This window comes from Pogona vitticeps, chromosome 3, assembly GCF_051106095.1.
Source record: "Pogona vitticeps strain Pit_001003342236 chromosome 3, PviZW2.1, whole genome shotgun sequence".
Classification (NCBI taxonomy): Eukaryota; Metazoa; Chordata; class Lepidosauria; order Squamata; family Agamidae; genus Pogona; species Pogona vitticeps.
The window spans coordinates 2,491,401-2,515,117 of NC_135785.1; the positions used below are offsets into that span (position 1 = coordinate 2,491,401).

Sequence of the window (23,717 nt, forward strand, 5' to 3'; positions counted from 1 at the left end):
TCCTTTCTAGGCTACGACTCCCATTAACACCCACCCACCCCAAAAAAGTTAGCACAACTTCTGCCATTTTATATCAGAGGTCAAACTCGACCCCTTCCAAAGGTCCTCTGCGAACGTGGAGTGCGCACCTGGAGCGCCCAGCCCCATGGCGCATGACACAGCCCGCTCGCCTCCCAGCTGGAACAAAGAAATCCTCGTTTATAAACGAAATTTTTCAAAAAGAAAGAAGTCCCTTTTGGATTACGGGGCTGAAAGGGACCCCGTGGATCATTGAGTCCAGCTCCAAAGGGGGGGGCAGGGAGAGAAATTGAAACAGGGCCATGTCCATGGCCAAGCAACTCGGACGGTCCCCCTGGGGCTGCCACAATTTAGCCTCAAAATCTAAAGTTGAGTCTGTCGCTGAGAGTTAGGACCATGCCTCGCAAATGTTCTGTGAGTTTGGAGAGAGGACGGGGAATGGGCGCCACACCTGGGGGGGGGGGAGCTTCCTCCTGCCTTTTTCTCTCCTGACCCGGTGCATGCTTGCCAGCTCTGGCTGAAGGGGAGCCACTGGCAGTCACAGCGCTGGCCACTAGAGGGCCACCTTGTCTTACATTGCAGCCGAGTTCCCTCATTCAGCCCCCATGTTGGTCAAGGCTGCCTCCTCGGAGTTGCTGATTTTGCTGGTGTGCGGATCTGTCCGGAGCCTTCACCCGTTGGTGAAATCCCGTTCCTCTGATCAGAGATGTGACTGGTTTGGTTAGAGTCCTGATTCCAAAAATGGTGGGTGGCGCAAGAGTGGAGACAGGCTGGTGTTGTTATTGGCTGTGGAGTCGCCTCCAACCCACGAAGAAGCATTCTCCAAAATATCCTCAACATACCTGCTCAGCTCTTGCAAAACTCAAGCCTGTGGCTTCCTTTAAGGAGTCCGCCCATCTTGTATTTGGTCATCCTCTTTTCCTGCTGCCTTCCACCTTTCCCAGCATTATTATCTTTTTCTGGAAAATCCTGGATTCACATGATGTGCCCAAAGAAGGACAGCCTGAGAAGTAAAATTGGCAGGTGTAGGTAGCATTGCAGCTGCCTCTGACTCCAGAGGTGATCTGCCTCCACACCCATCACAGGCTGCTCAAAACGTCTTATGGTGCAGAACTGTGCAGGTTGATCTGGGAAATGTGTTGAGGGGGGAGAGGAGGGGTGTTGATCTATAATGAGTCAAGGTTAATTTGAAAAAGAGAGAGGGAGAGAAATTCAAGAAGGCGAGCAGCTTGCGAGAAGAAAACCTCCCCTCCCTTCTCCACCGCCAGCTTCTTCTTCGGCAGGATGGCTGCCAGAGAGAAAAGGAGGTGGGTAGGCAGAAAGTTGAACCAACAGCCCTGGCATCTCCAGCCCTCGTGGAACACACAGCCTGTGTTTTCCCGGTGCTAATTGGCAGCAAGGAACTCGTCAACATTTAAATATAAGGCTCTCAGCCATGCCGGCAAGAGGCGGGTGTGCATGCGCGCTCCCAAAACGGCCTGCCTGCCTGCCTCTCCTTCCTTGCCAAGGGTTTTCGAACGGATTTCTCCAGGAAACTCCATTGGAACAGGAGGGGATGGGCGGGGGGGGGGGGTCCAGCACGACAACATCAGGAGATCTTGGGTCTGCAGTGAAGGAAGGATCGCCCTTCCCTCCATGCAAGGCCACCTTCTATGTATGCTCAAGATGACACTGCAGAACTTGAGAGAGAGTGGGAGGATCTTGGCTCTTTGCTTGCTTTGGACTGGGATGCAAATACGCAACGGGGACAATAATCCTTGGAGCAGGCGGAAGGCATTTCTGTCCCTCACCAGCAAGAGGAGGATGGGAGGGAAAAAGTGGCCTTCCTTCTATTCCTAGAAATCCCAGGTCTGCACTTTGGACCCAGGGGAAAAGCAGATCTAGAAGGGAGCTCAGCCTTTCTTCCCACTTGCCATGGGCCGGAAAGCTTGCCTCGGTGCCAAGAGCGACCGGACTCGGTCTTGAAATGTTTGAAAGCGATTCACAAAAGCCAGGATGAAGAGCATCTCCTCGTCCTTCAGGCAAGCCCCCCCGACATGCCGGAATAGGTTTTGGAAAGCCCCTGCAAGAGGTTCCCCAGGCCCATCTTTTCTGGGAAAAGTTACAAGAACGTAACTTTTCCCATTTCTGTGCTCATGTGTCTGCCCCACTGAGCTTCCATTCCTGTGACAAACACTCACCATCAGCACTTATGGAAATTCTACTCCTAATGATGGGTTGTGGATAATGGAGGATAGAACCCTCTGTCATCACCTCTAATAGCTATAATCTGAGGGAGGGCACATTCTGGGGATTTTTAAAAAGGCTCTTCCCTCATGCACTGGACAACTCACCATGTAACGTTACTGTCTGCTTTGTTTCTTCCATTGATAAAGCCTAAGCAGAAAGGATTTTAAAAAGACAACATAAATCAATAGATCCGATTCCTTTAAGTCAGCAGTGCAAAATCTGAAATACTGCAACACAACACCAATGGTGTCTTGGGAAGGGCACTGTCATCCCCAGAATCTCAAACAGAAATAAATATTTTTATCTTGAAAGTAGCCTAAGCTTTTTTTTTTTGGGGGGGGGGCGAACTGTTGTGATTTTGTTACCCATGTAGAAGAGACCGCCGTGTGGTCTCTCTGTGGAGAGCTCCCCCTTATCCAGTCATCAGGATTTGGGGCAGGGTTTCCCTGGGGAAGGCCTGCCCAACCCGACCCAACCTACGCCTTGCACGAAGGCCGGTCCAGAACAGCTGGAAGAGAAAAGCAAACAAGGGCGGCCTCCCCTCTTTTCCGGCTAACCGACCGGGCTTCACATCCGGAGAAACGGCCTGGGATGTCCGGACACCAGCGGTTCTCCCAAGAAGTAAGCACGGGAGGGGGACCAAGCGGTCCACCAGGTATTCCCACCCTGCTACTTTCAACCACCGAGGAAAACTTCCTCTTCTGTCATTTTCCCCCTCGTAGGAACAACACCGGGTCGTGTCCAGCTGCTGCCGCGAACCTGGGCCAATATTTGCCGAAGAGTTATGAGATGTTCCCTTCACAGAATGTTCCACATTAAAGCATTTTTCTCATGCTTGGGTTTAATGAGAAGATGCTGGAGATTTAAAAAAAAAAAACACCAAAGTGGGGCGGGCGGAAAGGATGCGTGAAAAACTGTGCATTTCCTCTCCTGTTTTGGAAGAGGGCTCGGTAGCCAAAGAGCCAGCTCTCCCCTTTCCGGAGTGGACAGCGAGGGTCCCACGCAGCAGCATCACCCTCTCTTTTCAAAATGCTTCGCTTCCACCGGAGGGCAGCAGCCTCCCTTCAGTTGCCTTGGACTAAAACTCCCATTATCCCCAGCTGAGACAGCCGAGCCAGGCCTTTGGAGAACTGATTTGCAGCTCCCCCCCCCTTCAAAGGACAGCACTGAGCATTTAGTGGGTTTCCTGGTTTTGTGATGTTATTTCCTTCCCAACGGGCGAAAGGGTCTTTTCTTGCCTAGCCGTTCCAGCCTCCCTTTCCTCATTTACGGCTTGTCTCGGATGCTTTCTTTTTTTCCTTCCAGCCACAAGTGTGGGTTTCTTTTTCCCCGTGGGGGTCTTTGATTCCTCCAGCTCGGAAGACGCAGCATTGTACGAATGATGGCGCTGGGGGGGGGCTTCTAAGGGGCCGTTGAGCCTTGTTTAGAGAAGGGGCTCTGTGGTTAAAAATGGTATCTGTTTTATAATACCAGTCAGTGTTTTTGTAACTTGGATTGATCGTGCTGGGTGTTTTTTGAATCCTCCTCCTCTTAGAACGGCGGAGCTGGAAGGGACCTCGTGGGGTCATCCAGTCCAGCCCCGGTCAAGGAGGTCCAGCGGAGATTCGAACTCCCAACCTCTGGCTCTGCAGCCAAAGACCTAAACGCTTGAGCTCTCTAGCAGTGGCCGCTTGAAGGAGAGGACCGAGTTCCCATACATTTTCCGATTGTGCAGAAGAGGGAATTTCAGCAGGTGAAGGGATCTTATGAGGTGAGCCACCCCTGTCGAAATGCCCTCTTCCACACGGCTAGGGAAGGTGGAAGAGGAGTCCAGTCTTCACGTGGCCACCCGACACCAGGGACGGGGAGAGGACTCAGAACAAGACGCTCATTCTTGGTGAACTTCCAGTCTTACCAGGCTGAGAATTCTCTCTCTCTCTCTCTCTCTCTCTCTCTCTCACACACACACACACACACAGAGAGAGAGAGAGAGAGAGAGAGAGAGAGAGAGAGAAGATTTAATGGGTTCCTGCTTGCATTTTCCCTCGTTTTCTTTCTTTCTTTGCCTCTGTCCAGCTCAATGTCCCTTCCAGGGAATCTTAGAACGGCCGAGCTGGAAGGGATCCTCAGGATCATCTAGTCCAGCCCCTGTCAAGGAGGCCCCGTGGGGGGATTCAAACTCCCAACCTCAAACACTCAACTATCCAGCAGGCTAATAATCTTAATAATAATAATAAACTGCGGAGCTGGATGGGTCCCTGTGGATGATCCGAGTCCAGTTCCAGATGCCATTTTGTGCCTTCTCTCTCTCTCTCTCTCTCTCTCTCTCTGTGTGTGTGTGTGTGTGTGTGTGTGAGAGAGAGAGAGAGAGAGAGAGAAACCTCTAAGAAGCCTGTAGCTTCTCCCATAACATTTCTCAAGAGAGAGAGGGATTCATGCCGGCGAATCTTGCTGCAACAAAAGAGGGATTCTCTCTCTCTCCCCCCCCCCCCCGGTCCCCTTAATTTCTTATACACAGCCAAAAGTGGAGAGGTACGGTACATTTCCTCCTGAATTTTGGGGCTGCAGCTCCCCTCCTGCCTGGTTCACCCCGAGGATGGATGCCCTGCATCCTATCACACCGGAGTGGCCCGTTTCACAAGCCTTTCCCAGGACTTGCAAAAGGGAAGAAAGAGGGCTAGCTCAGTGGCCTGCTATGTATTTGTCAGAAAACGGAAAGCATCCACTGGTCCAGGAGCCCACCCATAACTCAGAGCGTTTCCGTTCCATTTTCACGGGGCTTCTTCCCATTGTCTTGAGCGTACAGGGAGGGGAAAAAAAAACCTCAGAAACCACAGAAGTTTAATCAACCTGATATATTTTTCATAATAAGCATGTATGTGCATATATATCTATATAGATTAAAAATCCTATAAATGCATAGGGAAATCTGCTTATAGAAACTTTTCAAGAATTAAAAAATAATGCATATTTCTTTGAAAACCCGGGACGTAACGCACCGGGAACACCTCTGGAGCATGCCCGACTGAAATCACACCCCTTAAACTGTGCAACCGTTCCTATGCAGTCCTAAGAGGATCACACCCAACGTTTCTTTGGCAAAAAAAGGTGTTTCCTTTGCAATAGGTTAAATAAAGCTTTGTAATAAATATACTCCACTATCGTGACTAAGCCCTATGAGGGTAACCTCAGATTGCACTCCACTTCAGATGTGGCAATTCTTATTAAGGAATAAAGACAAATCAGCTGTGTTTTTTTTTTCCTGGGCTGGCGATATGTGCCAGGAAGCCATTTCTGCCTTAGGGTGACCCTAGGAATTAGTGACTTCGAAAAGATCCTGTCCTTAACTCAAGGCTGTGGCTTCCTTGATGGAGTCCATCCATCTCTTATGAGATCTTCCTCTTTTCCTGCTGCATTCAACTCTCCCCGCTGCCTTGAGGTTGTACCAACACCACAGCTTTCAATGGGTTTAATAAGTGCCATGGCTTTGCCTTAAGGCATCCTGGCCTTTCTCATTTGGTGAGATACTTGAGAGTTCTCTGCTGTAGTTCAGGGGAAAAGACGGAGCGCTCCCAAAATGGAAAAGTTTACTTCCTTGACCAAACTAGTCTCAGGACCCCAGACGGGAGAGTTAAATGGCTCCTAGTGATGGGCTGCACGATGGCAGCTTTCAAAGTCTTGCAAAATCTCCCGTGCCAGCTTTCCTGCAAAGGATGCCAGCCGTAGGCAACATGTTCCCGAGTTCCTTTTCAGTGCCTAAATTGGGCTGGCCAGACCCGTATAAGCTGGCCCGGCTAGGCACACTCAAGACCCTTCCTTGCACAGCTGGGCAGGGCAGGGGTTGATCCAGAGCTGGGCAGGACCTCTCTCTTAAAGGAGGCTCCCCACTGATTTTGGTCCTCTGGTTGAGGCACCCCCTTCTCAACCTCTCCCGGCTGGATCTGGTCCCAACTTTCTGGGCAGGAGAGACGTGACCGTGTCTTCTTTCCTGGAAACCCTTCGGGAATCCACGAAAGTTCTCGAGACAGGCAGGAAGAGCTGTTCCCTGTTCGGTCCGGCTGCAGTTTGTTTTCCTCCTGGCCATAAAGTGCAGTTTGACCTCCATTGAGTCAGGAACAGAATCGTTTGGTGAAAAGGGGCATTAGCAGCTGCACAGAGTAAGTTTGGTAGGTAATGACTTAAAAGTCGATGTACAAGACTTATAACTAGTGTTTCTTTCTATTTCTTTCTCTTCTTTCCTTCCGTCCGTCACTCAGAACCTAATCTAAATACTGAAACAGAACTTTAAATGTTGCAAAACTGCAGACCTCAACGGCCAAATTATGGATTTGTGCAAAATTTGGTTTGCTTTGTAGTGCACTGTGGGTGTCTCCTATATTATTCTCTCTCTCTCTGAAAACATCGGCCGGAATCCTGTCGGACCCACCTGCTGGCCTACCTCCACGGGTGTAAATTTCAGCCGTGAATTGCTGCCAGTGAAGAAGCTCAGGTGGGCTTTTAGTATTGTTTGCCTATTCTGTGTGACTTGGTGTGTGATCATAAATGCCTACGCTCACTTCTTAACTTCGGCTAATTCACAGCCGAAATGGAACTAGGGTGGCATAAATATGTAATAGGATTCTGGCTAATGAGTGTATTTAGGTTACGAGAGCCAACGACTTTTGCTCGTGGAGGAGTCCCTCTTTTCACCACGGATTGGGATGGTTTGACTGTTGCCAGGGGCCTAGCAAGCACCTGGAGAGCCCTGTATCAGTTTTTCCATTCCTCAGTTACTTTTTCCTTTTTGCATGATTGTCTTTAAGGCATTAGTGAAATATTGCAATACATTATCATACGTGAGTATAGATATAGAGCTATAAAGTGTATTTCTGTATATTAATGTGCAAACAAGCTCAGAACTTGATGGCTTGTGAAAAATAAAAATAACAAACCCCGGAGACCTTGTGGCTGGCTAGAATTCGTACTGGAGAATATTAGGTGTCGGTTTGAGAGGCGGTTTAAACTCGAAGGGGTTTGGGACCAGGGAGGGATGTGGCAGAGAAAATCCTCTCAGCAGCCTTCTCCAATCTGGCTGAGAAGGGCCACCGATCTCACACTCTCCAAGCCTGCAGGTGCCTGAAGATGATGGGAACTGTAATCTCACTGGGAGAACACCAGGCTGGAAAATGTGGCTCTGGACTCTTTAAAGCCAGGAGATGGCCAATCCATTTCGGCCCCTTAAACTTTCTCTACGCCACAAACACCCTTCAGTTTTATAACCTTTTTTAACAGCTGAAAAAAAAAATTCCTGGGAATTGTAGTTCCACATGTGCGCCGGCACCGCTCCCAGAACTACACTTCTCAAGAGTTCTTTGGGGAAAAGAAACAGGGGTTCGGTCAGATTAAGGCAGCAAAAGTATAGATTGCAGATCACAGTGATGTGGGCTTAAGCCCCCGAGGAGCGCTTCCTCGTGGCCCGGGGCCTTTCCAGCAACCCTGACCGCCTTCAGAGGTCAGTGCTAGCTTTTGCCGTCAGGGCTTGGATCCTGGCCGAGTTGCACGTCTTGCAGAGGATATGGCCGTCGAGTGGGTAGCAGCCCTGGTTGTCTCCCTCGGACAGGAGCCCTCCGCAATCCTGCAAAAAAAAAAAAAAAAAATTAGAACGGGAGTTAAGCCTGGTGAGCCGGAGAAAGGCTGAGCATCTTGTGAACATCACACCCAACAGCCTGTGACAGGATATGAAAAATGTGTGGATGGACTGCAGCGTGACAGGTGAGCATCTCTCGCACCCTGGGCTCTCCTAGGTGTAAGGTGAAGCTAAGACCACTGGTGGACCTCCTAGGGATGATGTTAGGGTTACTTGTTTGAAGACTCTGATTGCATTAGGGAAATGTGAAGAATATCTACAGATCATCGATGGGGAAACTTGGGGTCTACGGGACCAACAAATCCCCCTGAGGTTTCCTACCCAGCCGCAAACTTCTTCCGCTCTTATAGGCTAGGAAGGCGCAGACAGGCGCTGAGCTATCTGCTTTGGCACCCAGGACGTTCAGGTTTAGCATTCCAGGAAATTGTTGAAAATAACTTATTTGCCTGGAAAAAGTAGATATTCACTCTAACCCACCTTCAAGCATTTCTTTTATGCATTTCCCCCCATACAGGATTTGATACATTTGGTGCCACGTTGTTTCATACTCATTGGTATCGTACAGCGGCAAAATAATGCAGGATTGATTGTGTTCGGAGTCCGGACTGATGTCTCCTGGGCTGGAGGCCGTATAGCGCTAACCTTGCAGGTCAGTAAACTCCACTTGGGGTCTACTTCCAGCCGACAGCAAGAGTTAGCTTTCTCCCTGAAACGGGGATTGAAAGCTTCTGATGAAAAAGCTCCCATTGTGGACATTCATGGGAAACGGGAAGGGACATAGCGCTAAACTCGGTCCATGGAACAAAGCCATACAAAAAATAAACCATGGCTCTGGAGAAGGTCAAAAAGTCCCTGGGGACCCGTGAACACAAAGGGCAACAAACCAAGAGAAGAGAAGTGAGGGTGAGGGATTTCTCTTACGACGGGGAAATAAAGAAGCATAAACTGCCCTGCAGTGTCACCTCCAGTGTCCCAGGCCTCCACACTGCCTCCATTTCCTATGACACAACATACGTTGCTCTTATGGGTCTCATTGTCCTTTCAGTTGAAGTTGCATAACCAAAGCAACCCCCTGAGAACAAGGTGAAATGTGCTAGGCTTGTAGGCGAGCAGGATTCGAACCTGAACGTGTATTGGAACGAGAACAAGTGTCGTTGCTGAGGCTTGAACCTCAGCAACAACAAGCGCCATGTTGGACTAGCGAGTTAATGATTCACCGGATTCTTCCATTAATCCACTCCTGTGTCGAAGGGCGCAGGAGGGGCGGAGGCGGTCAAGAAACATTTCCAACATCTGACTTTATTTGCTCCACAAATCTTTAAAGCTTGCTTGTAAAAAACATCCTTGGTGGGCCTCGAGGGAGCAGAACCAAGTTTTGTTTATGTAAGAGCGGACCGAAATCTAAACCAACCCAGCAGGAGACGGTCTGATCCTGCCGTTCTGTGGGCCCAGAGATTTGCAGGAAAGCATGTGGCCAGAAGGCTGGTGTTTTTAGGACCATTTTTCCCTGTACCCATAGGCTATGTTTAAGGGCAGTTTGGATAGAGCTGTCTATAAATATTTTTTTCTCATGTCCTGAAGAAGATGCGTTCCAGGTGGACCCAGCAAACAGGTTTAAAACCAATGGGTGCAAATGACAAGGGAGTGGATTCTGATTAAATATTAGGAAGTGCTTCCTAACAAGAGAGGGCTTTGCAACCGTTGGGACACACAGCCTGGGGAGAAGAGGGATTCTCCTTTGTTGCAGGTGTTTAAGCAGTACGGGTGGCCATCGGTCTAGCGTGTGGCGGCTGCTTCCTGACTCCCAGGCATCATGGAGCCAGTGGATTGGACCCAATGACCTCTAGTGCCCTACATCACTGGACTAAAACTCCCAGAAGCCTTTGCCACAAGCTGTGCTGGCCAGGCTTTCTGGAAGTTCTAGTCCAAGGACCTCTGGAGACCCAAGGTTGGGAACCACTGCCCTTTAGGACACCCTGCTCATAGCTGTACAAGAGAGACATTAATACAAACAAACATTCATTAATGCCCTGCACTTAGCACTGGTTTGCTACAGCGTACATCCTGGGAGGTCCCTTTTGGAGTGCTCAACAGGGGCCTAGTTTTGCTACAGAAAGCAGACCAGCCCTCTGGGAGATATGCAGCCCGGTGTATCCAGACAGACTGGGTTTTTGGAAATCTGGAGTCTACTTGCCCCATGCTGGCACTAGACTGGGTCTGTAGGTATAATGTTAATGTGACCCACATTAGTGTTGGTACGGTTAACACTCCCTGTTCTTGGACCGCATCGTGAGCACGAGTTCCATCTTTAGACAGCATCCACCCTGCTTTCAGATCCCCTCTTTCGGTAACATCAACCGGAAGGAAGAGGGATTTTTCTGAGAATCAGTTTAGTCATCGGCTGAAATCTGGCAGTACGATGCAACCAGAGGAGGCCTCGTGAATCACTCTGAACTTAGCCAGTCAACTTCTCGGTAAATTCCATTGACACAAATGGGCTTCCTCTAGTTGTGATGTACTGCAGGGTTGCAGCCACCGGCACATAACGTTGGAAACAAAGAATCACAATGTTGAATCTAAAATGAGATTAAATTAACACTCCTTCTCCTATTCTATTCCAAGCATGGGCAGACCCCAGCCCCGTGCCCCCCACATTTGGCGGTGAACACCCTCTCAGTCCATGAGCTTCCAATGATTTTTAAGCAATTGTTAAAAACATCGTTTTTCAACAGGCCTTCCTGGAACTTATAACACCTTAACACAGTGATTGGTCTTAAGACTTATATTATCAGTCCCGCTGTCTTGCTTTTATAGTATTTTATATTATTTTAATTATTATTACTTATATTGGTTGGTTGGTTGGTTGTGTTTAATTTTGATTTTATGACTATTACGTTTATTGAGTTGAATTGTTCTTGTTGTTTAATATGTAAACTGCCCAGAGGGGCCTTGGCAGCCGGATGGGCAGGACAGAAGATAAATAAAATAAAATGAAATAAATAATTCTAGGGCCTTGTAACCTTCAGGGAAGTTTCACCATTAAAATTAAGATTAATTTCATTGGTTTGAGGTCCTGTGGTAGATTTAAGTTCTTTTTTGGGACTGTCTAACTAACTCTGATACCTTCTGACCGAAGGCATGCAAGAGGCAGAAAAATACACAAATACGAGATGCGGATGTTACGGAGGAAAAAAAAAAACACAGTGCCTTGATTTTGGCTGTTTATACTTATCTGGAAGCCACCTGAGCAAAAAAGGGCAACTTCCACCCTGGTGAGGGTTCGAGAAGACACAACAGCCCTGGTGGCCGAGGGTTCCTCTGGCCGTTGGAGAATGGGTTCAAGCTAAGATACTGACCTCACACCGGTAGCACTGGACGTGGAAGTCACGGTCTAAGGCCACGATCCGGACAGTCTCCTCCTGGCCCTGGGCAGGCATGATGGGCTCCTTGCAAACCGAGCAACGGGGCGCAAATTTCCTAGAAAACCAAGAGAAGGCTTGTGGTTAAAAATTCCCATCGGCCGAGCAGGACCTCAAACGGAGAGGGGCCTCTGTAGGTCTCGCCTGCACCTTGAGCCACTGAAGCAAGTGATGGGATCCACTTTCCTCTGCTGCTGCCCCATGGATGCTGGAAGCCCCTCAGTGGTAATCCTCCTTCCGATCCTCCCTCTGCACTTATGGGGTGGGGAGGCAGTGGAAGGGGGATCCGTGGGGCACCAGGAGAGGAAAGTGTCTGCAAGTCTCTTTTTTGCCCACCTTGGGACCCCAAAGGCTTTTTACAACCGACAGGTTGATAGGACAAGAAAAAAAAATAGATTTAAAATCTTGGTTTCTTTTTTAAAAGCAGGTTTAAAACACTCTTTAAACGTTGTCGTGAAACAGCCAATATTTAAACCCATTTTGAAAGGCCAAGAAGGCTGCAGGGAAGAGAAAGCGAGAGAAGAAAGAGCCCCCCACATCTATGTACAGCAGAAATAAATTATAACACTTGTTCATGCCATCTCCAGCATGACTGTATCCATGCCTGTACCGCACTGTTGTGCTTCTTTCCATTTGCTGGTTACTCTTCCCTTCCCTTGATACGCACACAAACATATACACATGTGGGTGGCCTTGCTATTTGCGTCTCCCTCCCCCCCCCCATTTCTCCCATCCAAGATCTCTCAAGGGTCAAGAGACACCCCCCTCCTCGCCCCACCTGTGGAAATCCTCGATGCAGTGGATGTTGCCGCCGGCGTCCACGGTGAAGGGGATGCCATCCAGGCTCCGCTGGCAGATCACGCAGGTGAAGCAGTGGGGGTGGTAGGCCTTGCCGGTGGCTCGCAGGATCCGCTCCATGATGGGCTTGGCGCAAACGCTGCACTGCTCCAGAGTATTCTGCAGTGAGAGGACACACAGGGCAAAAAAGGGGTCATCCGCGAGCCGTCTGCGCAGGATCTCAGGCCTCGTGGCTGGGCTGGAAACCTGGAGAATGCAAGGACCGTCTCTCTCCTGGAGGGTTGCAAATTCTATACCCAGAGCTCTTCTGTGACTGATCCTCAGAATCCTCCAGCTGGCACGGCTGCTACACAGACTGGATGAGGGATGTTGGGAAATGCCCCCCCCGAAAAAACCAGGAACACCCCGAGCTCTGCTAAGCACATCCTTCACAGCTGATTTTCACTTCTGCCTTGTCAACCTTTGACTTCATGGCCTAAAGCAGTGGTTCCTAAACAGGGGTCCCCAGATGTTCTTGGACTATAACTCCCAGAAGCCTTCATCACTAGGTGCGCTGGCCAGGTTTTCTGGGAGTTGCAGTCCAAGAACATCTGGGGGACCCAAGATTGGGAGTCAGGGGTCTCAATGAGTCCTGTGCCAAGACTGAAAAAATGGGAACACACAACACTTGTTTTCAGCAAAATAATGATGCGCTCACTTCAGGATCCCCGTGGCCAGTCAACAGGGGTGGCCCAATAGGGCGGGTCTGGACGCCGCGGCTCCCCTCCAACATTGCACTCCTGATGAGAGAGCCAAAGAGCTGTGGTATCCAGTTGGGATGCCACTACCCTCTGGACTGGCGAATCATGAGTCAACAGAGCCATGCGGGGCGATCCCGAAATACGGGAACCAGATTGAAAACCAAGCACGGCAAAGTCTCCACCGTCTTCCTCCCACAATATATTTTGCGAGGTATCAAGGCTATAGCCCCTTTCTCCTATAGTTTCGGTTTGGTTGTTGAAGTTTTCAATGTTATCCGTACCAATAAATTTTTCAGTATTAAACTTTAGACAATGTTTTCACGAAGGCTTTCATGGCCGGGATCCGATGGTTGTTGTAGTAGGTTTTTCAGGCTGTCTGGCCGTGTTCTGGAGGTTGTTCTTCCTGACATTTCGCCAATCTCTGTGGCCAGCATCTTCAGAGGACAGGAGTCAGAACTCTCTCTGTGCTCTGTTGCAGTTTGTGGGATAGTTGAGTATTTATAGCTGTAGGGGTCAGCTTTTTGTCCTTTTCAGGAGACTGGGTGATTATGGTGATCAGCGTGTTTTTTGTTGTGGGCGTAATGTTGTGATAAGGGGGGGAGACGATCTGTCACTGTGATTGATGGGTGTCGTTAGCTGGTCTTTTGTGTGCACACAGAGACTGGCAAAACGTTAGGAAGAAAATCCTCAAGAACACGACCAGACAGCCCGAAATACCTACAACAACCATTTAGATCAGAGGTCCCCAACCCCCGGTCCGTGGCCTGGTTTTGGTCCATGGCCTGAGCTGGACTGGGCCGTGGAGACAGACCTTGCACCCGCACGCACTCACCCCCTGCACAGCTGATTTGCACATGGGCACACTCTCCAGCATGCCCATGCGAGTGCCGTCGTTTGCTCATGTGCACAAGCACTGCCCTGCTGTTTGCGCATGTGCATGAGCGTGGGGGGTGCCCCGCCTTCCCCAGCTGATCCGTGGGGTGAAAAAAGGTTGGGGACCCATGATTTAGATAACGACTTGCTATCTGTGTATTGTAGTGCATCTAAACCACTGGCTGGATAGCTCACGGCTTCAATTCTCGAGGTTGGTTGTTCGAGTCCACCACTGGGCTTCCTTGAGAGGGGCTGGACTGGATAATCCCACAGGGTCCCTTCCAGCTCTGCCGTTCTAAGATTATGAGCTGTCTGGGTTGCTCAGGGGTTTAGCTCTCTGGCTGGGGAGTCAGAGGCTGGGAGTCCAATTCTTGACTGGGCCTTCTGGGAGAAGAGCCAGCCTGGGTGGCCTTGGGCCAGCTGCACCATCCCAAAATGCGTCTGGAAGAAGAGAACCGAAAACCTCTTCTGAGCATTTGGCTAGGAAACCCCGGAAAGGGTTGCCATGAGTCAGAACTGACTTGACAGCCCACGGTTATGATATTAGTGTTGTGTCGTGTAGTTCAAATGTCTGCTCAACCATGGGAACGTACTGAAGGGTAGCAGTCCTAAACTGTTCCTTGAACCTCTCACATATCTCAGAAACACCGTTAGGGGGTCACCGTAAATCGGAAGTGACATACGAGCGATCACAACAAGGACTTATCGAAGCAATGCAAAGGAAGAGAAGGCTTGTGGCCAAGAGCCAACCACTGAAACGCGATGACCCTAATCAAGACTGCAAGGGGATTAGGGTGGTCCAACGGGAAACAGGAATATCCATCCTCCCCCTTGAGACCCTCGTGTCCTCTTCACCTGCTGGTTCATTTTTCTACGAGGGCCCTCTTTTAGATTCTGCTTGTGCACTAGTGGTTCCTTCTAAACTAGCAGCGGCAAGCAGCATGGGGATTGGGGACCTGAGCTTCCGATTTTCATTCTCCTCCCTGAACACAGATGATAAAAGCAACAAAGCCACGGCATGAACGGTTTAGCCTCTTTTGGATGCTATCTGAAGCGCCGTGTCTCAAAAGGTCGCTTATGTCAAACAAACGAGCGACATGTTTAAGAGAGCACCCGTTTCGCCTCAACCGATCCAGGAAAGAACATCCAGTTCTTTGGACCGATCTGAAACCTTTCCCAAACTTGGCACAGGATGGGGAAGGAGTCTGTGGATTTGCCATCTGTCCTTGAATGCACACAAAACAAGGCAAAACCACCTTAGGAAAAAAAAATTGTGGGCCATGGCTAGTGGCCGTGGCTGGTCAGGAGACCCTGGAAGATGTCCTTGATCAAAGTAACTTTTCCAAGTTCTGTCAGCTGCTAGCTCACTATTCTGGCTATATCTTGTGCACCTGGGTCTCTCTTTGACCACAAAGAGAAAAGATGTGTATTTCTTTATTAAAAAGAGTTTTTACCCTGACTTTCTCCTTCAAAAGGACCCAACGAGGAATGAGACAAATCCAAAGAAGAGGATGATCCATAGTGAAGCTGGATGGCTACTGAAACCAGATATATAGCAAGCGATAAGCTGCCATATATCTTTGAACCCTAAATGGGGACACAGGCCTTCTCTGTGGCTGCTCCGAGACTCCGGAACTCCCTGCTACTTGAAGTCAGGCTGGCCTCTTCTTCATTGTCCTTCTGCAAGCAGGCAAAGACCTTTCTCTTGAGGCAAGCTTCCCCTCCGTCACGGGCTGCCCGAGGCGGGGGGTTTAACTGGGTTGTTGCACCTTACTGCTTTGAATGTGCTTTGTTGTGGCTTATGAATGTGTGTGTGGTTTTCTTTTTTGGGGGTATGTTATTTGCTGGACCCTTTTAAATAATTTGTATATTTGTTGTTAGCATTTATATCGTCTTTTAAAGAGATAAGCCACCTTGGCTCCTTTTGAAGGAGAAAAACTGTGTAAAAATATTGAGAGAGAGAGAGAGAGAGAATGCAATGGCCTGTACTGTCACATTTGGTTCCAGAGTTGCTGTGTCTGCTTCTTGCAGAAATACACTGTTCTTTTTTTCGGGCATTCCTATTCTTTCCGCCCGATGCCTGGGATGGGCGGTGCCCTTTCCGAAGAGTTGCTTTGATCTCAACCCGCTGGCCTCTCCTCTCAAGATCAAAACGGGGCATTGCCATCAAGCCACAGAGGTGGACGGGCTGACACTTTGGAATGGCTTCGCTCCCGAGACCAGCTTCCCCCCACCCAAAAAAACCCCACACAACCTCTCTCAGGAACCAAAACCTGATTCGGCAGCCCTGTTTCCCCCCACCACCACCACCACCATCATGAAAAGGCACAAATATAGCCAAACTTTCTCTGCTCTGCCCGAGGGTGCTTTGGGCGCAGGCTCGCTCGCGGTGACCAGTAACTGGAGCTGAACTCTTACTACATGTGAGCTGGGTAATTAGCTCACACAAAGTTTTATAGACTGTTTCTGCCTTCAGGGCCTTGGTGTTCTTTACAAAACAAACCGTAACAACAGGAACCTTTTGGAACGGAGATCTGGAACGCGTGTCTGGGTACGGCTGGCGGAAAAGCGAGACCCGACTGTTGCCCGTGCTTTCTTATGGGATCCACAAGGGAGGGCCCATGGAGCACAATATCAAAGAGCGATCGCCCCTGCAGCCTGTTCTCTAGAGGTAGAGGGGATTGTGCTTTGGAGCACGTGCAAAGTGCTTTTCTCCAAGTAAGCACACTCCACCACCGTACAGGCATTAGGGGGTTGCACCCCCAAACCCCTCCTCCTTCTTGAGATTCAGGCTGTGGTCAACCCGGTGAGAAATTTCAAAGCGCCTCAAGGTTCCCCTTGGCACATTTGGTTCAGGAAAAATACGATCCATTCAAGTGCAAGGAGAAAACCAAGAGGAGCCGAAGAGTCTACGCAGTGCTCACAGAAAAGGACACTCGGGGTATGATTCCTCATTTCCAGGAGACAAGGGAAGATTCGCATCCTGAGCTGAGATGCTCAACTTCGCAGGCTTGCGATTGGGGTGTTTCATCCGGACGCTAAGCTGCAGGCAGTGATCTTTCCTCCCATGTGGAGTAAAGGCCACTTTGTTCTGTTTCCTGCTTACAGCTGTTAAAACGTCAGATCACAGCTTCCAGCTTGATAAGCTACAACGGTGGGGAATTAATTTACATTTTTGCGGAATTAATGCAGAAATCATTTGTCTCCATCATGTCATCCTGGTCGTAGCAAAGCAAACTCCATACACCACTTTAAAAAAATAATCTTACAATCTTCAAGCAATTGTGGATCAGGACCATCCATTTTGTCCGGTGTGTCCTGGTGTAAAGAACTAAAATAGACCAAACGTTGTAAGGTGCCAACCTGTGTAAACAGGGCCAATGTGATTATCGCCAGTGGCCTGTGGATTTTTCCAAAATACAGTAATTACTGTGTGTCTCTTGGAAATGCTGCCCAATGCTTATTCCTGCCTCCTCTCATTCTACTTTTTTACACCACCCTTGCAAGCAAACCCACAGATGTTAGCAGAGCAGAAAACATTTAACCAGGTTTTGCTTTCTGACATAGACCTCAGCGCATCATTAGTCAACTGCAGCCTCTTAAGGAGAAAAATGAAGAAGAAGAAAAAGATCCATCTTCCAGTTTATGGATGTTTTCCTGCCTGGAGATGATAATTGGGAATATCTTCCTTTCTTCCCCGAGAAGCTCATGAATAGCTCTAGAGCAGCAAAACCCAAACTATTTAAATAACATGAGGTTGACTTATCTTGGAGTACTGAAGAGCAACAACGCATTTAGCAACTGCTACAGAGAAATAAAAGATTTTTATCTTCTAATAGTGTAGGGACAAGGTCTTCAGAGACTGGCATTTCCGACGAATGAAATAAAGGCTTGATAAAACACCCTCTCTCGTTGCATAAAAAATGGCAAGCACAGATAACATGCAGAAAAGAATCCCATGGATCTTGCAGTAAGGTCGTCTTGACAATCTTCCTCGCATCTTCCCCAAAGGGACCATATTGAGTCTTGCATATAAAAAAGGCTCTGCTGTAACGCAGATGAATTAGATTGAAAAAAATATGACGGGACTGTTTTAGGAATAGAGATACCAAAGAAGAAGAAGGGAGAACATACTTGTTGAGCTCTTTGGGGAATTACTAGATCTGTTTGATGAATCTTCCACCTTATATATAACTTTGATTCAGAACACGGCCAAAGAGCCCGGAAAACCCACAACAACCAATCTTGATTCTCTTTTGCCCGTGTTCCTAATCAATTCTTGTGATAAACCCAGGACTTCTAGCTTGCTCTTAGTTTCTGCCAGGAGGATCTAAAAGAATCTTCCCCGTGGTAGGGCAAAAAAGAACCCCTTCCCCCCCCATCTAATATATATTTTTTCATCTAATGGCCTGTTCTCACTTTGATAGAAGGCTGGGCAAATTCCACGCATGCAACAAAAGCGTGGTGCTTATATACCACCCCCATAGCACTTAAAACACTTTGTGGGTAGTCTGTAGTTTAATTATGCTACACATTGCCCTCCCCTCCAGCGACCTTGGAAGGATGGAAGGCTGAGCCCATCTTGAGCTGACTAGCTGAACCCATTGGGATCGAACTCAGGCCTTGAGCAGTCTTTACTGCAGTACTGCAGTCAAACCACTGTGTCATTGGGCTTCTTTTGATGCATATAGTTGAAAACTGCCCTAGATTGCGGAAGCAGGAAAGGACTCAAAGTACGGGCAGGACTAAGAAGAGTGCTGAATCAGGATTAGACTCAAACAGGCCTGTTGACCCTCCTAATAATAATAAAAATAATCTTCGAACTGAGGAGCTGGAAGGGACCCTGTGGGGTCATTCAGTCCAGCCCTTGTCAAGGAGACCCAGGGGGGGAATCAAACTCCCAGCCTCTAGCTCTGCAACCAGTGAGCGATTCAGCCGTTCTGTCTCTTGGACCAGCCAGAGATTCCACGGCTGAGTGGAGATTTGAACCCAGTCCATCACTCTCTCCACTACACCGCACGGGATATCATATCTAATGTGGCATTTGCTTCACTGAGCTTTAGCGTTACAGCCTTTTCTGACTGTTTTATGTGTACTACGTTTTAATCTGTTTCTGCTGCACCTATTTTTAATCTTATTTTAAGCTGTTTTAAGATCAGGCACTAAGAGAGAGAGAGAGAGTGAGAGTGTGTGTGTGTGAGAGAGAGATGAGTTAAGAAGGAAGACAGACAGACAGACAAACAGATAGATGATGGACGGACAGATGGATGAGTTAAAAAGGAAGGAAGGAAGGAAGACAGACAGACAGAGGACAGACAGATAGATGGGTTAAGAAGGAAGGAAGGAAGGAAGGAAGGAAGGAAGGAAGGAAGGAAGGAAGGAAGGAAGGAAGGAAGGAAGGAAGGAAGGAAGAAAGACAGACAGACAGACAGACAGACATAGACAGACAGACATAGACAGACAGACAGACAGACAGACAGACAGACGGGCGGGCGGGCGGGCGGGCGGGCGGGCGGGCAGATAGGTAGGTAGGTAGGTAGGTAGGTAGGTAGGTAGGTAGGTAGGTAGGTAGGTAGGTAGGTAGGTAGGTAGGTAGGTAGGTAGATAGATAGATAGATAGATAGATAGATAGATAGATAGATAGATAGATAGATAGATAGATAGATAGATAGATAGATAGATAGATAGATAGATAGATAGATAGATAGATAGATAGATAGATAGATAGATAGATGGGTGGGTGGGTGGGTGGGTGGGTGGGTTTGGGTAGGTAGGTAGGTAGGTAGGTAGGTAGGTAGGTAGGTAGACAGACAGACAGACAGACAGACAGACAGACAGACAGACAGACAGATAGATAGATAAATAGATAGATAGGCAGGCATGTAGGTGGGCATATTTTGTGATGAGGAGTCATGCTTTCGACCCACAGAGGTGGCCGAAAATTGAGAGCACCTTACCGCCTCCCGGCGTACATAAGGTATTTCTCGCTTCTCCCCGTCTGTGATTTCTCTCTGTTTTGGCTCTGAAGTAATAGTTATTCCCTGAAAATGTATGGTTATTAGGCAGCCACAAGAGTGGCTTCTGTAACAAGCCTGGGCTCGGCACCTGTTTCCTTTCCATTCATAACAGAATCAAAATCAAAGGGTTAAGGCGGAGGGGAAACATGTTCCCTCAGCGTCTCCGAATCCGGCTCGCTCTACATACAATTACAGGGGAAATGACAGGAAATTGACCCATTTGTGCCAAAAACATCTCTCTCATGTTTCACGCCTTTTCATTTCACGGCCCATTTGGGGACGAGGATTTTTTTTTTTTCCTCCTGAGGAGGAAATGCTAAAGCAACAGTCCGTGCGCATGATGAGCTCTTTGCTCAAAAAGCAGCCCTAAGAAACACTCGCTGGGTTGTGTTTTCTTTTCCTCCGCTTTCTGGTCCCTTTCAATAAAATTATAGGCCATCGCGATGAAAGTGTGATTACAAAGCTGCGTCTCCGGAGTTCGCTCCCGCCTCTCCACGGGACAGCGAGAGTTTTGCTCGTACCCAAAGGTTGGCTCACGCAGGAAATAGCCTGCGCATCACTAGAAGCCTCCGTATACCTGTGGGAGCCATGGGTTCTGACCGCGGCGAGAGTCACTCACGGACGATTCTTTTTATTGTCTTTCTGGAGCCCTCTCAGCGTCACCCTCTGTCGGTAGATGGCTTCTTATCGTAGACATTTCCGGAAAAGTAGCCCTTTGGGTCTCCTGCGTTGCAGCAGAAAAGAATTAAAAAGCCCTGAGAGACTGCAATGACGATCCAGTTTTATCTGTGGTGGTCTGTAGCTTATTTTTTCTGGTGCCTCCTTGTATCACAGCAGCTCGGAGGCGCAAGAAAATCACAGCCGTTTCTCTTCCGTTCCCCTCCGTTGTTCATTCATTTCTTGCTCTAAGGACACATCTGGGAATGGCCGGTGAGCGAGGGATGATGATGCCAGGATGCTCAGAAGAAGACAATCTATGGGTGACTGTCACAGGTGTGACAATCAACAGCTGCTACAATGAGACCCACACATGGAGTCGCTGGTGAGTGACAGAAAACACAAGGGATGTGCACAGAAACCCTAACCCTAACCCTACAGGCAGGCCTCAACATCTTCCAACTCTGATGGGGTCAGAAAATGCCCGGTTCCTTACTTCCGTTTCTCAAAACCTGGCTGGATAAGGGTTCCGACAGCAATGCTACACCTGACAATGTCTGAATGCTTTTCCATCAGTGCCACACAAAGATCAGGGTGCTGTGCCATTGCCACATGATAGCATGGAGTATTTCTGACGAGATTTGAACATTCCTGTGACAGCTTCTGCTATCTTTCTGGAGTGCAGAGGGCTTTTCTTGTATCCACCTTATGGGGTCATCTGGGACACTTTGGGTCCCTTAAAATCATAGAAAAGTAAAGTTGGAAGGGGCCTACAAGGCCATCAAGTCCAACCTCCTGCTCAAGGCAGGAATACAATCAAAGCACATCTGCGAGATGATGATCCAAGTTTTTCTTGAATGCCTCCAGTGTTGGAGCGCTCACCCACTCCGATAATTGATTCCACTGTCGTACGGCTCTAACAGTTAGGAGGTTTTTCCTGATCTTCAACCAAAATATGCCTTCCTTTTACATGAGCCCATGTTTGCATGTCCTGCACTCTGGGATGATCAAGAACAGATCCTGCCCCTCCTCTGTAGGACTACCTTTCAAGTATTTGAAAATTGCTGTCATATCATCCATTCTGAAGGAAATCAACCCTGAGTGCTGACTGGAAGGATAGATCCTGAAGCTGAAGCTCCAATCCTTTGGCCATCTCATGAGAAGAGTCCTTGGAAAAGACCCTGATGTTGGGAAATTGCGAAGGCAAGAGGAGAAAGAGGATGACAGAGAACGAGATGGTTGGACAGGGTCATCGAAGCGACCAAGAGGAATTTGACCCAACTCAAGGAGGCAGTGGAAGACAGGAGGGCCTGGTGTGCTCTGGTCTGTGGTGTCACAAAGAGTTGGACATGACTTAACAACTAAACAACAACATCATATCATGCCTTGGATGTCCTTCCTTTGGGGAGCCAAACCCACCTACGATGCTTCCTTCTGGACCGTGCAGAAGTAGCATCCTAGTGTCTTTTTGGCTTGGGGCACCGTTCAGTTTCTAGAGAAGGTTTTCTCAAGCCTGATTCCATTCCCAAGTTCTCAAGTCCGATCCCTGCATGTCTGCATCGGAGCTTCATGCCAGGGAACAGCAGAGGGCCTTCCTCCACTGAGAAAGACACAGTTCTGTCTCAAAACCACCGCCAGATTCATTAAGCTTGTTAAAAGATCATAAAAACCCTCAGAGGTGGGAGCACGCACAGCCCATGCTTGACTCTTTTATTATTATTAGCTGGGTGATAAAATCTCCGATTGTAGTCATAAATTATAATGGGCAAAGCAAAAGCTGCTAGATGTGTGTGTGACGAAAATGGAAAGGAGAACCAGACAGATTTTTGGAGCTTTGGAGAGAAGGATCTAATTATGGGTAAAAAAAGACCGCCGCCTGGAAAAGCAGGACCAGTTGATTTTTATCCCCAGAATCAAGGGTTGAAGCTCTTCCCAGTGTGTCACCCCTTCAGGTTGTAGACAAGGATTTATTTAACATGTGAAGGGGGAAGAGAAACCTCCGCTTACATAGAAAACCAGCCTGCCTGGAGGAAGGAGCATCCAGATTTTTGTCCTGACATGCTTGAGACCCATGATCCTTCTGCGGTTGCACCAAAGGCCTTTTTCACAACCAAGGGTTCGAGTCTGAAGAATCCAGGATGCGAGAGGCAGTGGTCTTTGGCACAGTTCTATCACAGGAGTCCTGCTGCTCAACCCATTTCTTCTGGGCTTAGGAAAGGACAGGGTTGCAGAGAGACACACAGCTCAAAGGGACAGGAGGGGGTGGCAGGAAACGTCACACACAACTGACCTTGCAAGCTTAGCTTGCATTTTCCAACATGCCAATCTGCTAAGACTATCAGCAAATTAAAGGATGCTGTCCCCACTCCTGCCCCCCCAAAAATGATTAGCTGATTAACTGGTAAAGGATGATGCTACTGAATGCCAGAGACAGAGTTTAATTTCTTACTCAGCCCAGCAGATGACCAGAGGCTTTTAAAAAACAACCATTTCCCAGATCAGCACAGTGTGGTCTGGAAGATACTGAGAGTTCCATTCCGAAAAGTAACTTTTCCAAGATCTGTGGGTGCCCTTGTCTGGGTCCTGCTCAGCTCAGCTTATTGACAGTGTTGCGAAGAACACAAAAATTGGGTGACCCGATGTACAACATCCCTCGAAGCTTCTTGAAAGACCCAGCTAGAAGATAGACTTTAAAATTGGTCCTTTTGACCTCCCAGGGCAAAATAAGCAAAGAATTTCATCCTTCAACAGGACCATCTTTTTGCTACTATCGTTTTAAAATCCAAAGTTAAGGATGGGTCCCCTTAAAACAAACAAAAAGTTGAGTGTGTGCATGGAAGATATCTAGCATGAGTCCGGAATGCCAAGGGAATTCTCCTGCATCCATTTCAGCTCAGCGTTGCTGGGTTCTGTCCCTGGTAGAAACCCCTGCAAGGAAAGGAAAGCTACAGGAATTCTGCAGCCATAAAAGGAAGGAGGTAACTCCTATTTAAAAGTTCGGCAGGCCTCCCTTTTTAAGCAAAAATCTGCCAAGGGTGAAAACCTTTCTGCTTTCTTGGAGCATCGTAGGAAATGCTGACCAATCCCGTTCAAACGGACAGAAATGACTCAAAAACCTTTGCAGGTTTAGCTTCCCAGGAATTTTTTTTTAAAAAAATCAAAACAATAAAAAACCAAGCTTTCGAGAAGGAAAATACTGTACGTCCTGTCACCTTCAGGATTACAAACGGCATGCTAACTACATGGTGTCCGGTGAGATATACGTACACTCGGAAGTCATTCGAGGTGGACTCTCAAGGATGCTTCCTCCCAAAACAGATGAAGAATAGTACATTTCAATACTATGCAACGTTGATTAAAA

The 23,717-nt window shown here is 48.3% G+C and overlaps 1 protein-coding gene across 3 annotated transcripts in view; it reads right to left on the bottom strand.

Annotated features, from left to right (window-relative positions):
* Positions 1-5,066: 5,066 nt before the first annotated feature.
* The window catches only part of LPP (LIM domain containing preferred translocation partner in lipoma), a 318,860-nt gene continuing 300,209 nt past the window's right edge, over positions 5,067-23,717 (bottom strand). For all 3 annotated transcript variants that reach the window (XM_072996382.2, XM_072996380.2, XM_072996383.2), the window contains 3 exons: positions 12,050-12,228; positions 11,209-11,329; positions 5,067-7,840 (listed from right to left, as the gene is read on the bottom strand). In XM_072996382.2, the coding sequence (XP_072852483.2) occupies positions 7,712-7,840; positions 11,209-11,329; positions 12,050-12,228 (429 nt within the window). In that variant the 3' untranslated portion in view covers positions 5,067-7,711. The remainder of the gene's footprint in view (positions 7,841-11,208; positions 11,330-12,049; positions 12,229-23,717) is intronic.